At 58.6% G+C, this 15,797-nt stretch overlaps 1 protein-coding gene across 1 annotated transcript; it reads right to left on the bottom strand.

The window, feature by feature from the left end:
• Nucleotides 1–269: 269 nt before the first annotated feature.
• On the bottom strand, nucleotides 270–3,307 carry LOC103647462 (exocyst complex component EXO70B1). The gene has a single exon (XM_008672001.4). The coding sequence runs from the start codon at nucleotides 3,000–3,002 to the stop codon at nucleotides 1,089–1,091; it is 1,914 nt and encodes a 637-aa protein (XP_008670223.1). The 5' UTR covers nucleotides 3,003–3,307; the 3' UTR covers nucleotides 270–1,088.
• Nucleotides 3,308–15,797: the final 12,490 nt, after the last annotated feature.

Here is a 15,797-nt window from a genome sequence, read left to right as displayed (position 1 = left end):
CTTTGTTCCAAATTGCTAGATATTATGGTTTTTCTAGATATTTTTTTAATATATATCAAAATATAGTCCATATGTACGTACATAACAAAAATTATGTATCTAGAAATGTCTAAACGTTTATAATTTGGAACAGAGGTAATATTTTTCAGTCAGGTAGAATGTTTCCATGGAAAATATGACTGTAACTTCAATTATAGACAATTATAGGTGTATAGTAAGCTACATTGCACTTGCACCCTTATTCACTGTTATGATTGCAAAGACATATAAAGCAAAAAAAAAGTCTCCAGACATATATTTCAAGGCCAGAAGAAATGGCATTGCATCATATGTGCATAGCCTTAACATTACTTTTTTTACACCTCATCAATCAAGCAGCATTCTTCAGATACATGTGAACCACCAAAACGATGATACAACACTCAGCTAAATGTCAAACAGATACAGAAGTTACAACTTATATATATGTTACATGTCTAAAAGATCATTCCTATATAAACACGCTACTCACAAGAATATAAACAAGTGTAACAAATGAAAAAAAAAAAAGATCGCTTACAGTGGAAGAAGAAATGGGGCTTTTGACAGCGTTATCAGGATCCTGATCCCGTTTCAGATTGCCTCTAGTCGAAGAAATCATCACCAACTATAAGGCTGAGTCCAATGCACAGCCTCCCTCTCGCCCCTGCCACGTCAGCTCTCGCCTCCACTCTCGCCCCTGCTGCTCCAGTGCACAGGCTGCAGCAGGCTACAGCCTCAGGCTATAGCACACGTGGACCAATCAGAAGCCGCCACCTCACTGTCGCCCCTCGCTCTCGCCCGCGAAGACGCATCGCCAATGCGTCGCCCCGCTCTCGCCTGCCTATCGCCGGGCGGTGGCAGTAGCGCCCGCCGGGTCGCTCTCGCCCGCCTCCGGCCTCGCTCTCGCCTCCTGCTGGGCGCTATCGCCCTCACTATAGCCTGCATTGGCACCAGCCTAACCATATGTCTCAGGAGGACAAAACAAAAGACCCAACTGCATTTGTTGGCCTGTCCCCAAAGAATTAAAGAATACATTACAAGAAGACTGAGATTTTTCAAGCCATCTTTCATCCATGAGATCTCCTCCTGTTATGCAGTGATGGTGGAGATCCCTCAAAGAAATCTGCCATTGCTATCTCAAGATCATCAACTGAGTACTTGATGTACAACTCAGGGTGCCTGCTGTTCTCTATGTGATGCCTGAACCTTCCAAGGAAGGATCGATATGCTGGGAGCAGCTTCTCCAAAACTGATATCCTAAGCTCTTCTCGCAGTTGTGTGTCTGGCACATACCACGCAGACTGGACCCTGTGTGCCTCCTCAAATACAGCATTGAAAGCCTTGAATCGCTCCCGTAGTGCCGATTTGGATACCCCGGATGAAAAACCACCACTAACATGGAGACCCTCATCTCTGAGACAATTCAGGATCTTCAACCATGCAGTTCGCTGGTAGCTTGTAGCTGCCTGCCGGAATTTCCCTGTGAGACGCCTCAAATACTCATCCCCAATTAGCCCCCTAAGTTCAGCTGAATCCTTTACTTTGTGCACAATATAGTGCACGTTGTTCATAAGGAACAAATGAGACAGTGGTGCATCCTTGTAGAGTGACGCCTTGCTCTCAAGGTTGTGTTCAAGAACAACAATAATCCAGACAAGATGAGTAGCAAGGGGCAACTGGCTGTCAGGATCGGGCGGGTCGAGATCAGGGAAGGCCGGTGTAGCCTCATTTTCCTCAGCAGCAGTTTGGGGGCTAGCTGATGGCCGCGAGATGATAAGCTCGGAGAGGGTGGCCTTGTAGTCCGAAATGAGGGTGCTGTAATTCATAACATAGCGAGTGAGCGGGTGGATGGTGCCGCCGGGCACTGGAGTCTTGGACGGGTCGCGGAGCACGGCGTTCTCAAACTCCGAGAGTATTCCACGAACGGCGTCGACCAACCGCGACTTGATCTCGGCGGCCTGCACGTATATCGACTCCGCGGCCTTGGAGTCGGCGAAGATGTCGGAGATATCAGGCAACATATCGGAGAGCGCGTCGTGGAGGTCAATGATCTTGAACAGCTTCTCCGGGGAGCGGCGCCCGATGCTGATGGCCTCAGCGAAGCCAAAGAGCTGCAGCGCCGCGCCCTTGACGGCCTCAGCGAAGGGCGCGTCGTGGTTGGTGGGAGCCGCGGCGGCGGCGGCGGTAGCGGTGGAAGTGCGCAGCGGGAGGTCGTTGAAGATGTGGAGGCAGAGGCAGCGCTCGCTGGCGAAGACGCCGCGGACGGCGGCGCGGGCCGCGCGGATCCAGCGGCGGATCTTGGCCTCGAGAGCGTCCCACTCGAGCCGCTGGACGTCGCCGATGCTGAGCTTCTCGACGCCGAGCCGGCGCAGGGCGGAGTCGACGGCCGGCTTGCGGACGGAGGCGTACACCTGGACGCACTCGCGGCCGTACCCCGCGGCGGCCATGCGGGAGGCGATGGCATGCAGGTCGGAGATTGCGTCCGCGGGGAAGAGGTCAATCTCGCGGATGCTCTGCAGGGAGCGGTAGCTGCTGCGCCTGCCGACGGAGGACGACACGGAGCCGTCGTCTTCCTCCCCAGCGGCCGCTTCTGTGGCGTCAGAGTTACTCCGGCCGCTGGCCATCGAAAGCGAGCTGAGGCCGGCGAGCGCCTCGATCTCGAGGTCGAGCGCGCGCGCCGACAGCACGTGGCGGAACTCGTCCTCGAGCCGAGTCATGGCAACCTCCACTGCGGTGCAGACGCCGCCCGCGGACGAGGCGCGGCGCGGGCTGCCGACAGAGGCCGGCGACGGCGGCGCCAGGCGGCGGAGGTCGTCCACCGCCCGGAGGAACCGCTCCGCCTCGGCGCGGTCGGCGGCGCCGTCGAACAGCATCTGGTTGTCCCCGCCCCTACCAGCCGAGGAAGCCGCCGACGCCGTGGAGTCCCACCGCTTGACCAACCGCTCCGCGGCCTCCAGCTCCGCCGCGGCGAAGCCCTCCATGCTGGCTGCTGCCTCGCCTCCTTTCACCTCCCAGTTACGTGGCCGCGCAACCCTAACCGACTTGTCGCCGTCCCCCCACTCCCACCCCGCTCGCGCGCGAGGAGGCGGAGCCCGCGATGAGTGAGAGGTGGCAGCACGCTACTCCCAGCGCTTCGCGGCGGCAACGCGAAGCGAAGCGAGGAGAGGAGGGCGCTGTCTGCTGGCCCCGCTAAAGACCGGCCGCTTTATCTAATCCCCTCGTTCATCTCGGCGATTTGGCGTCCCTCGTTCGTTTGGGCTTCCTTGTATTAACCAACAGGCAGGCGGATTTCTTGCTGACAGCGGCCGGCACTGATTGGTGGGGACACGCCACGCGCCCACGTCTCTGCGTATGCGGCCACCGGGCCGGCCTTAGCGTCAGCGTGGGACCAATGTACCAGCGTCATGGAGACTAGTTTGTTCGGTCCACCTAAAAATCTGATTTTAGTTGTGAGCTGTGAAAAAACTTTACAAATTGATAGTTATAAAAAAACTATAATATATTTAGTTAAAAGAATTGTTAACTAGTGTCGGGGACCATAATTAGGGGTACCCTCAATACTCCTAATTCTCAGCTGTTAACCCCCATCAGCATAAAGCTGCAAAGGCCTGATGGGTGCGATTAAGTCAGGGATCAGTCCATTCGAGCGACTCGATCACGCCTCGCTCGAGCCTAGCCTCGGACAAGGGCAGCCGATTCCAGAGGGTTTCCGTCTCGCCCGAGGCCCCCCTCCAACGGCAGACACATCTCCGGCTCGCCCGAGGCCCTGCCTTCGCTAAGAAGCAACCCTGACTAAATCGCCGCACCGACCGACCAAGTCGCAGGAGCATTTAATGCAAAGGTGGCCTGACATCTTTATCCTGACGCGCGCCCTCCGGCAGAGCCGAAGTGACCGTCGTCACTTCGCCGCTCCACTGACCGGTCTGACAGAAGTACAGCGCCGCCTGCGCCACTCCGACTACAGTGCCACTCGACAGAGTGAGACTGACAGGCAGTCAGGCCCTGCCGAAGGCACCATAGGAAGCTCCGCTCCGCCCGACCCAGGGCTCGGACTCGGGCTAAGTCCCGGAAGACGACGAACTCCGCTCCGCCCGACCCAGGGCTCGGACTCGGGCTAAGTCCCGGAAGACGACGAACTCCGCTCCGCCCGACCCAGGGCTCGGACTCGGGCTAAGACCCGGAAGACGGCGAACTCCGCTCCGCCCGACCCAGGGCTCGGACTCGGGCTAAGTCCCGGAAGACGGCGAACTCCGCTCCGCCCGACCCAGGGCTCGGACTCGGGCTAAGACCCGGAAGACGGCGAACTCTGCTCCGCCCGACCCAGGGCTCGGACTCGGGCTCAGCCCCAGAAGACGACGAACTTCGCTCCGCCCTGGCCTCTGCCGACGACCTCCGCCTCGCCCGACCCAGGGGCTCGGACTCGGCCTCGGCCATGGAAGACAGACTCGACCTCGGCTTCGGAGGAGCCTCCACATCGCCCAGCCTAGGGCGCAGGCCAGCCACGTCAACGGGAAGCGCCATCATCACCCTACCCCAAGCTGACTCGGGCCGCAGGGAACAAGACCGGTGTCCCATCTGGCCAGCTCCGCCAGATAGGCAATGATGGCGCCCCGCACGCTCTGTGACGATGGCGGCTCCCAGCTCTCTTACGGAAGCAGGTGGACGTCAGCAAGGACTCGACCGCTCCAACAGCTGTCCCTCCGCCAGGCACCGTCGCTCCTCCGACGGCCACGACATCACACCAGCAGGGTGCCAAGATCTCTCCGGCTGCCACATTGGCATGTACTTAGGGCGTCAGCTCTCCCCCGCTAGACACGTAGCACTCTGCTACACCCCCATTGTACACCTGGATCCTCTCCTTACGCCTATAAAAGGAAGGACCAGGGCCCTCCTAGAGAAGGTTGGCCGCGCGGGGACGAGGACGGGACAGGCGCTCTCTTGGGGCCGCTCGCTTCCCTCTCCCGCGTGGACGCTTGTAACCCCCTACTGCAAGCGCACCCGACCTGGGCGCGGGACGAACACGAAGGCCGCGGGATTCCCACCTCTCTCACGCTGGACTCCGGCCGCCTCGCTCTCTCCCCCCTTTGTGCTCGCCCACGCGCTCGACCCATCTGGGCTGGGGCACGCGGCACTCACTCGTCGGCCTGAGGGACCCCCGGTCTCGAAACGCCGACAGTTGGCGAGCCAGGTAGGGGCCTGCTGCGTGTTGACAAACAGCTTCCCGTCAAGCTCCATATGGGCAGTCTCCAGCAACCTCTCCAACCCGGGATGGTGCTCTGTTTCGGGAGCCTTGAGTTCATGTCCTTCGACGGCAGCTACGACATGATACTCCTTCCACCGCCGCGCGACAACGACAATGGCGGCCGACAGCCCGCCCTCCGGCGGCGGAATCGACGACGTCTTCCCCGCGTGGTGGAAGAACGACTTTCGAGCTCGCCCCGTCCTCTCCCCCGCCAACGGAGGAGGAGGCGGGGCAACCAAGGCCAAGCAGGAGGCCGCGCCTCGTTGGTTGTCGAGCGAGTCGACGTCCCTAGCGCCCCAACGGGGGGCGCGTCGGGCGTCAACCTCGCGTTTGAGACGAAGGCGAGCGTCGTCTCCCCGCGACACGCCAAACCCGAGCAAGTGGACGACGCCAGCGCGCTTGCGAAAAGCTTGCAGGACGTCGCCCTCGTACCTGAGGCGACGGTGCAGTCAGTCCTCGACGTGACTTCATCGCCGCTTGACGACCAAAAGGTACCGACCGATTCCCATCCTACGTCATTTGGACTCAGCCTCAACCCGCCTAGCGACCTTGCTCTGGCGGGCGCTCTCGTAGAGGCGAGTTCAAACCCTCTGGGGTTTCGCATGCGGTCGCCTTGGGACCGGTTGATGGACGTCTCGACCTACGGGCCCTCTGGGTCCGAGGAAGACGACGATCCCAACATCTGTTGGGATTTCTCTGGATTTGGCAACCCCAGTGCCATGCGGGACTTCATGACCGCATGCGACTACTGCCTCTCCGACTGTTCCGACGGTAGCCGCAGCATCAACGACGAGGGCTGCGGCCCAAGCCGCGAATGTTTCCACGTCGAGCTAGGGGGTCCCTCCGAAGGCAATCATCTCGGCATGCCGGAGGACGGCGATCTCCCTAGGCCGGTGCCTCGCGCTGACATCCCGCGGGAGCTAGCTGTGGTCCCCGTTCCGGCGGGGGGTTACGACCCACAGCTCGAGCAAGTCCGCGGGGCGCAGGCCAGGCTCGACGAGGGAGCAGGAGCGCTTGAGCCGATCCGCCGGGACGTCGGGCAGGTATGGGCGGGCCAACCCCCGGCCGGAGAAATACGTCACCTGCCCCAGGGTCTCCAGCACCACGTCGCCGATGACGTCAGGGTCAGGCCACCACCCGCATCCAGTGGGGTCGGTCAGAACCTGGCCGCAGCAGCGATGCTCCTCCGCGCGATGCCGGAGCCATCAACCACCGAGGGTCGGCGAATCCAGGGGGAGCTCAAGAATCTCCTGGAAGGCGCCGCGGTCCGACGGGCCGAGAGCACTGCCTCCCGAAGGCAAGGATACCCCTCGGAACCTCATGTCGCGACTTCCCGATTCATGCGGGAAGCCTCGGTCTATACCGGGCGCACGCACAACACCGCGCCTGCGGCCCCAGGCCGCCTCGGCAACGAGCACCATCATCGCGACCGTCGGGCCCACCTCGACGAGAGGGTGCGCCGAGGCTATCACCCCAGGCGTGGGGGACGCTACGACAGCGGGGAGGATCGGAGTCCCTCGCCCGAACCACCCGGTCCGCAGGCCTTCAGCCGGGCCATCCGACGGGCGCCGTTCCCGACCCGGTTCCGACCCCCGACTACTATCACAAAGTACTCGGGGGAGACGAGACCGGAACTGTGGCTCGCGGACTACCGCCTGGCCTGCCAACTGGGTGGAACGGACGACGACAACCTCATCATCCGCAACCTCCCCCTGTTCCTCTCCGACACCGCTCGCGCCTGGTTGGAGCACCTGCCTCCGGGGCAGATCTCCAACTGGGATGACTTGATTCAAGCCTTCGCCGGAAATTTCCAGGGCACGTACGTGCGCCCCGGGAATTCCTGGGACCTCCGAAGCTGCCGGCAGCAGCCGGGAGAGTCTCTCCGGGACTACATCCGGCGATTCTCGAAGCAGCGCACCGAGCTGCCCAACATCACCGACTCAGATGTCATCGGCGTGTTCCTTGCCGGCACCACCTGCCGCGACCTGGTGAGCAAGTTGGGTCACAAGACCCCCACCAGGGCGAGCGAGCTGATGGACATCGCCACCAAGTTTGCCTCTGGCCAGGAGGCGGTCGAGGCTATCTTCCAAAAGGACAAGCAGCCCCAGGGCCGTCCATCGGAAGATGCTCCCGAGGCGTCTACTCCGCGCGGCGCCAAGAAGAAAGGCAAGAAGAAGTCACAAGCGAAACGTGACGCCGCCGACGCGGACCTTGTCGCCGCCGCCGAGTACAAGAACCCTCGGAAGCCCCCCGGAGGTGCCAACCTCTTCGACAAGATGCTCAAAGAGCCGTGCCCCTATCATCAGGGGCCCGTCAAGCACACCCTGGAGGAGTGCGTCATGCTTCGGCGCCACTTCCACAGGGCCGGGCCACCCGCGGAGGGTGGCAAGGCCCGCGACGACGACAAGAAGGAAGATCACCAAGCAGGAGAGTTCCCCGAGGTCCGCGACTGCTTCATGATCTATGGCGGGCATGCGGCGAATGCCTCGGCTCGGCATCGCAAGCAAGAGCGCCGGGAGGTCTGCTCGGTGAAGGTGGCGGCGCCAGTCTACCTAGACTGGTCCGACAAGCCCATCACCTTCGACCAAGCCGACCACCCCGACCACGTGCCGAGCCCGGGGAAATACCCGCTCGTCGTCGACCCCGTCGTCGGCAACGTCAGGCTCACCAAGGTCCTTATGGACGGGGGCAGCAGCCTCAACATCATCTACGCCGAGACCCTCGGGCTCCTGCGCGTCGATCTGTCCTCCGTCCGAGCAGGCACTGCGCCCTTCCACGGGATCATTCCCAGGAAGCGCGTCCAGCCCCTCAGACGACTCGACCTCCCCGTCTGCTTCGGAACTCCCTCCAACTTCCGAAGGGAGACCCTGATGTTCGAGGTGGCCGGGTTCCGAGGAACCTACCACGCGGTACTGGGGAGGCCATGCTACGCGAAGTTCATGGCCGTCCCCAACTACACCTACTTGAAGATCAAGATGCCGGGCCCCAACGGGGTCATCACCGTCGGCCCCACGTACAAACACGCGTTCGAATGCGACGTGGAGTGCGTGGAGTACGCCGAGGCCCTCGCCGAGTCCGAGGCCCTCATCGCCGACCTGGAAAACCTCTCCAAAGAGGTGCCAGACGTGAAGCGTCATGCCGGCAACTTCGAGCCAGCGGAGATGGTTAAGGCCGTCCCCCTCGACCCCAGTGGCGACACCTCCAAGCAGATCCGGATCGGTTCCGGGCTCGACCCCAAATAGGAAGCAGTGCTCGTTGACTTTCTCCGCGCGAACGCCGACGTCTTTGCGTGGAGTCCCTCGGACATGCCCGACATACCGAGGGATGTCGCCGAGCACTCGCTGGATATTCGGGCCGGAGCCCGACCCGTCAAGCAGCCTCTGCGCCGATTCGACGAGGAGAAGCACAGAGCGATAGGCGAGGAGATCCACAAGCTAATGGCGGCAGGGTTCATCAAAGAGGTATTCCATCCCGAATGGCTTGCCAACCCTGTGCTTGTGAGAAAGAAAGGGGGGAAATGGCGGATGTGTGTAGACTACACTGGTCTCAACAAAGCATGTCCGAAGGTTCCCTACCCTCTGCCTCGCATCGATCAAATCGTGGATTCCACTGCTGGGTGCGAAACCCTGTCTTTCCTCGATGCCTACTCAGGGTATCATCAAATCAGGATGAAAGAGTCCGACCAGCTCGCGACTTCTTTCATCACACCCTTCGGCATGTACTGCTATGTCACCATGCCGTTCGGTTTGAGGAATGCGGGTGCGACGTACCAGCGGTGCATGAACCATGTGTTCGGCGAACACATTGGCCGCACAGTCGAGGCCTACGTCGATGACATCGTAGTCAAGACGGGGAAGGCCTCCGACCTCCTTTCCGACCTTGAAGTGACATTCCGATGTCTCAAGGCGAAAGGCGTCAAGCTCAATCCCGAGAAGTGTGTCTTCGGAGTGCCCCGGGGCATGCTCTTGGGGTTCATCGTCTCCGAGCGGGGCATCGAAGCCAACCCGGAGAAGATCGCAGCCATCACCAGCATGGGGCCCATCAAGGACTTAAAAGGCGTACAGAGGGTCATGGGATGTCTCGCGGCCCTGAGTCGCTTCATCTCACGCCTCGGCGAAAGAGGTCTGCCTCTGTACCGCCTCTTAAGGAAGGTCGAGTGCTTCGCTTGGACCCCTGAGGCCGAGGAAGCTATCGGGAACCTGAAGGCGCTCCTCACAAAGGCGCCTATCTTGGTGCCTCCAGCTGACGGAGAAGCCCTCTTGGTCTACGTCGCCGCGACCACCCAGGTGGTTAGCGCCGCGATTGTGGTCGAGAGGCAAGAAGAGGGGCATGCATTGCCCGTTCATAGGCCAGTCTACTTCGTCAGCGAGGTACTGTCCGAAACCAAGATCCGCTACCCACAAGTTCAGAAGCTGCTGTATGCTGTGATCCTGACGAGGCGGAAGTTGCGACACTACTTCGAGTCTCATCCGGTAACTGTGGTGTCATCCTTCCCCCTGGGGGAGATCATCCAGTGCCGAGAGGCCTCAGGCAGGATCGCAAAGTGGGCAGTGGAAATCATGGGCGAGACAATCTCGTTCGCCCCTCGGAAGGCCATCAAGTCCCAGGTCTTGGCGGACTTCGTAGCCGAATGGGTCGACACCCAGCTACCGACGGCTCCGATCCAACCGGAGCTCTGGACCATGTTTTTCGATGGGTCGCTGATGAAGACGGGAGCCGGCATGGGCCTCCTCTTCATCTCGCCCCTCGGGAAGCACCTACGCTACGTGCTACGCCTCCATTTCCCGGCGTCCAACAATGTGGCTGAGTACGAGGCTCTGGTCAACGGGTTGCGGCTCGCCATCGAGCTAGGGGTCTGACGCCTCGACGCTCGCGGTGACTCGCAGCTCGTCATCGACCAAGTCATGAAGAACTCCCACTGCCGCGACCCGAAGATGGAGGCCTACTGCGATGAGGTTCGGCGCCTGGAAGACAAGTTCTACGGGCTCGAGCTCAACCACATCGCTCGGCGCTACAACGAGACTGCGGACGAGCTGGCAAAAATAGCCTCGGGGCGAACAACGGTTCCCCCGGACGTCTTCTCCCGGGATCTGCATCAGCCCTCCGTCAAGATCGACGACTCGCCCAAGCCCGAGGCGCCCTCGGTCCAGCCCGAGGCGCCCTCGGCACAGCCCGGGGCACCCTCGGCTCGGCCCGAGGTACCCTCGGCCTCCGAGGGCGAGGCACTGCGCATCGAGGAGGAGCGGAGCGGGGCCACGCCTGATCGAAATTGGCAGACCCCGTACCTGCAATATCTCCGCCAAGGAGAGCTACCCCTCGACCGAGCCGAGGCTCGGCGGGTGGCACGACGCGCCAAGTCATTCGTCTTGCTGGGCGATGAGAAGGAGCTCTACCACCACAGTCCCTCAGGCATCCTCCAGCGATGCATCTCCGTCGCCGAAGGTCAGGAACTCCTCCAAGAGATACACTCGGGGGCTTGCGGCCATCACGCAGCGCCTCGAGCCCTTGTCGGGAATGCTTTCCGGCAAGGCTTCTACTGGCCAACGGCGGTGGCAGACGCCACTAGAATTGTCCGCACCTGCGAAGGGTGTCAATTCTATGCGAAGCAGACCCACCTGCCTGCTCAGGCTCTGCAGATGATACCCATCACCTGGCCCTTTGCTATGTGGGGTCTGGACCTCGTCGGCCCCTTGCAGAAGGCGCCCGGGGGCTACACGCACCTGCTGGTCGCCATCGACAAATTCTCCAAGTGGGTCGAGGTCCGACCTCTAAACAGCATCAGGTCCGAGCAGGCGGTGGCGTTCTTCACCAACATCATCCATCGCTTCGGGGTCCCGAACTCCATCATCACCGACAACGGTACCCAGTTCACCGGCAGAAAATTCTTGGATTTCTTGAAGGTCTCGGAGCAGAAGAAGTCAAACCGCTGCGCGTGGTGCACACAACTGCCCAGCGGTTACAAGTGACCCTCCACTTTTGCCGAAACCAACGGGCGAAAGAGGCGGGCAGCCATGCAGGCGGCATGCAACCGCGCCAAGTGGACGCGCTTCTCCGACCCCCGACACGCCAGCGTGGAGGCCCAGGCCCACACGTCACGCAACTGGCGCGCCGGATGCTGCATGCAAGCAACTGCACCGCCACTTGCGCCACCACCGCGCCTCCTCGATTGCGGAACCAGTACCGCGACTCGAGGCGACCCAGCGCACGACCCAGCGGCGCCAGCCTGACGCAGCGGTCAAACGCGGCCAAAAGTGGGCCGGCAGTAATGGCGGTGGCAGGCGGGCGGGAGCAGCGGTCACGTCGTCAGCCAGGCTCACATCCCATCCGGGGGGCAGCAAGAGAACCCCCTCTCACGGCGTGAAGACGACGCGCCCGTGATCCGTTCCTCGAGCGGCTCGTGCACGCGCAACGGCCGCCCCGCCAACCACTCGCCCCATCGCATTAACTCCGCGGCAGGACAGGCGGCGCTCCTGGCAGGAAAAGCGGGCGACGCTTCGCCTTCGCCGAAATAACCGCGCCAAAAAAGGTACGCTGCGTCGTTCGATTTCGTATCCTTTTTGTTTTTTCTCTTTCTCTCTCTTGCAACAGGGACCGGGAAAGAGGGATACCCCGAAAAGGATCCTTCCCCGTGAAGGAACCAGGCTCCGAGCCTCCTTACTGATCAGAGGTTCGAAGGCTGGCCCCTCGAAGGGTTCAACAGCCGCCTCAGATCGCGTGGGCCCTACACCCACTGCTGGTCAGAGGTTCGAAGGCCGGCCCCCCGAAGGGTTCCACGGCCGCCTCAGGCTACCCGGGCTCCGCACCCATTACTGATCAGGGGTTCGAAGGCTGGCCCCCGAAGGGTTCACAGTCGCCTCAGACACCGAGCGAGGGATGACCAGGGGTACGTTCGATACATAACCGAGGCTCGGGCTGCGCTCCCGAGGTACCCTAGGACATTTCCGAGACCAGTGGGAGCGATCTTGTAACGGAATCCCATCGGAGGGAGGCATCGAGCACTCGGACCCCGTCGCCTGGGGACCGGGTCCGGCAGATCACCCGCAGGTACTTTTGGGCGTGCCTCTGGGCCCCTAGCCGACCCCTAACGAATGGGGCACGGACATCCACTCGGATTACCCGCTTGCAGCTCACCGGAGACACCATGTTCGGTGTCCATCGAGGGTAACATGGCGCTTTCCCCCTCCTCCTTGCGGAAAGGCGACGTAGGGGCGTATGTAAAAAAGCCGAGTCTGTCCCTGATCGCCCTCTTGCCTTGTGCAGAGGCTCGGGGGCTGCTCTTGCAAACCCGGCTCCGGCCAAACCGTTGACAGCGTCAACATACCAGCCCGAGAACTTGGGCCCCGACCGTACACCCGGGCTACGGCCAGTTCGCATGAGGGAACAACCAGACCAGCCGAAGCGTTACGCAAGGCATTAAGACCTCGAAGGAGTGAAACCACTCCTCCGAGGCCTCGGGGGCTACATGTTAAGTCCCGGAAGACGGCGAACTCCTCTCCGCCCGACCCAGGGCTCGGACTCGGGCTAAGTCCCGGAAGACGGCGAACTCCGCTCCGCCCGACCCAGGGCTCGGACTCGGGCTAAGTCCCGGAAGACGGCGAACTCCGCTCCGCCCGACCCAGGGCTCGGACTCGGGCTAAGACCCGGAAGACGGCGAACTCTGCTCCGCCCGACCCAGGGCTCGGACTCGGGCTCAGCCCCAGAAGACGACGAACTTCGCTCCGCCCTGGCCTCTGCCGACGACCTCCGCCTCGCCCGACCCAGGGGCTCGGACTCGGCCTCGGCCATGGAAGACAGACTCGACCTCGGCTTCGGAGGAGCCTCCACATCGCCCAGCCTAGGGCGCAGGCCAGCCACGTCAACGGGAAGCGCCATCATCACCCTACCCCAAGCTGACTCGGGCCGCAGGGAACAAGACCGGTGTCCCATCTGGCCAGCTCCGCCAGATAGGCAATGATGGCGCCCCGCATGCTCTGTGACGACGGCGGCTCCCAGCTCTCTTACGGAAGCAGGTGGACGTCAGCAAGGACTCGACCGCTCCAACAGCTGTCCCTCCGCTAGGCACCGTCGCTCCTCCGACGGCCACGACATCACACCAGCAGGGTGCCAAGATCTCTTCGGTTGCCACATTGGCATGTACTTAGGGCGTCAGCTCTCCCCCGCTAGACACGTAGCACTCTGCTACACCCCCATTGTACACCTGGATCCTCTCCTTACGCCTATAAAAGGAAGGACCAGGGCCCTCCTAGAGAAGGTTGGCCGCGCGGGGACGAGGACGGGACAGGCGTTCTCTTGGGGCCGCTCGCTTCCCTCTCCCGCGTGGACGCTTGTAACCCCCTACTGCAAGCGCACCCGACCTGGGCGCGGGACGAACACGAAGGCCGCGGGATTCCCACCTCTCTCACGCCGGACTCCGGCCGCCTCGCTCTCTCCCCCCTTTGTGCTCGCCCACTCGCTCGACCCATCTGGGCTGGGGCACGCGGCACTCACTCGTCGGCCTGAGGGACCCCCGGTCTCGAAACGCCGACAACTAGATTTCATAAAAGCATGATTGGATGATAGGAATTAAAAAAATCTAAGACACGAGGTGGCTCTAAATTGAGCTAAAAGAAAATGTAGATTTTTATAATTCTATTATACAATTTGCTCGACCAAACAGGTATGGTTTATTACAAAGGACTCGTATTTAGGACATGTTTGTTTGAGTTGTAGTCTTGGAGATTTTATGAAAAGTTGTTATTGGACTTTCAATCCCAAGAAGCTGTAAAAATCTTTGTAGCCTATCACTTAGTCCATTCGTATACTAGTTAGGTCTTCACTATTAATACAAATCTTTTTTTGTTTTTTGTGTCTAAGCCGACTTTAAGTTTCGAGCCCGCTTCTTCTCTATCTTCTCTTTTCTCTCGTTCACCTTAACATTAAGCCTTCTTACATTCTCTTATTATAGTTGCTCTTATAAGAGCTATGGAGTGATTGGTTCCCTGACTAAAGTTTAGTTTGTGTCATATCGAATGTTTGAATGTCGATTACAAGTATTAAATTAGAAAAACTAATTACATAAATGGAGACTAAACAATGGAACATATTTATTAAGCCTAATTAATCCATGATTAGCAAATGCTTACTGTAGCATCACGTGGACGAATCATGGACTAATTAAGCTTAATAGGTTAATCTTGTTGTTTAGTCCTAGTATGTGTAATTAATTTTATAATTAGACTATATTTAATACTTTTAATTAGTATATAAACATTCGATGATAGGGACTAAAGTTTAGTCAATGGTATGGAGGGCTTACATTTTATTTTTGTAATTTCTGAAAACTGTTTTATGACCAAAGTTTGATTTTTATAATTTTTCAAATTCTAGATCAACATACACAAAAAAACGGAACCAGTTTTTGTATCTTGGATCGGACCGAAATCGATAAATTTTACCGGTTTTCATTACTTCCGTAACTCTGGTGGTAATCGGTATCCAAACACTCTAGTTTGGAACCCCATTTTCCAATGAATTTTTATTTTCACAGAAAAAATTAGTTTATTTTTGTTTGGGAAAATGTAGCAACCAAACTAAGCCAGAGGAAAAAAAAACTACCAAACATGTTGTATAGACGTCAGGCACAAAGTCAAGTGACGAGTTCTAGCTAGGGGTGGATATCGAGCCAGCTCGGCTCGGCTCGACCGAGCTCGAGCTGGCTCGTTAAGGAAACAAGCTGGCTCGGCTCGGCTCGGCTCGTTAAGCAACCGAGCCAGAGAACCAGCTCGGCTCGGCTCGTTTGCGAGCTCGAGCTGGCTCGTTTAGCTCACGAGCCAGAACAAAAAATAATATACATATACATATACAATAATATAATCAATTGCTAATTAATTTCATACTAATTTAACACTAGAAAAGGCTAACAATACTCATAATTTTATATATCACATCATTTAAACCCTAAACTAACATAGTTCATCACTTATTAATTCATCCAATACAAGTATAGTCTTTGTTTTACAGATAAATGCTAGCTCATTCGAGCTAACGAGCTGGCTCGAGCTCGTGTCGAGCTGGCTCGTTAACGAACCGAGCTGAGATGTTAACTCAGCTCGTGATAAAATTGAAACGAGCCGAGTCGAGCTGAGCCGAGCTGGCCACGAGTCGAGCGAGCTCACGAGCCACGAGTATTTTGCCCAGCCTTAGTTCTAGCCGCAGCCCAGTCGCATGTACGTGTACACACGTACACGTACACGTACATCTCGGGTTTGGCCTTTTAATTTGACCCTTGAGGCAGCTTGGCATGGTAGTATCATCACTACGTACGACCGGTAATTTCATTTCAATTACGTGTGGACAGAGCCTAGCTGATGAGATCGGCCATTGGAGCACACTGATATAACTGCTAACGGATTGTCGTGGACTCCCGCAAAGAAAGCTGTTGGTTGCTAATCTGAGATGAAGAGACAGTTATGAAACGAACACAACAGTTGATGATGATGATGCGAAGCTGGTAAGCTGACAGCTCATTCAGCTGGTGCTTGAGTAGACGGCACAA

Source organism: Zea mays, chromosome 2 (genome assembly GCF_902167145.1).
Source record: "Zea mays cultivar B73 chromosome 2, Zm-B73-REFERENCE-NAM-5.0, whole genome shotgun sequence".
Lineage (NCBI taxonomy): Eukaryota > Viridiplantae > Streptophyta > Magnoliopsida > Poales > Poaceae > Zea > Zea mays.
Note: the sequence above shows the minus strand (reverse complement) of the source record. Positions and strands in the feature narration are given on the sequence as shown.

What these genes read in the sequence shown, in the direction of transcription:
- LOC103647462 (XM_008672001.4), bottom strand. Translation starts at nt 3,002, where the DNA reads ATGGAGGGCTTCGCCGCGGCGGAGCTGGAGGCCGCGGAGCGGTTGGTC.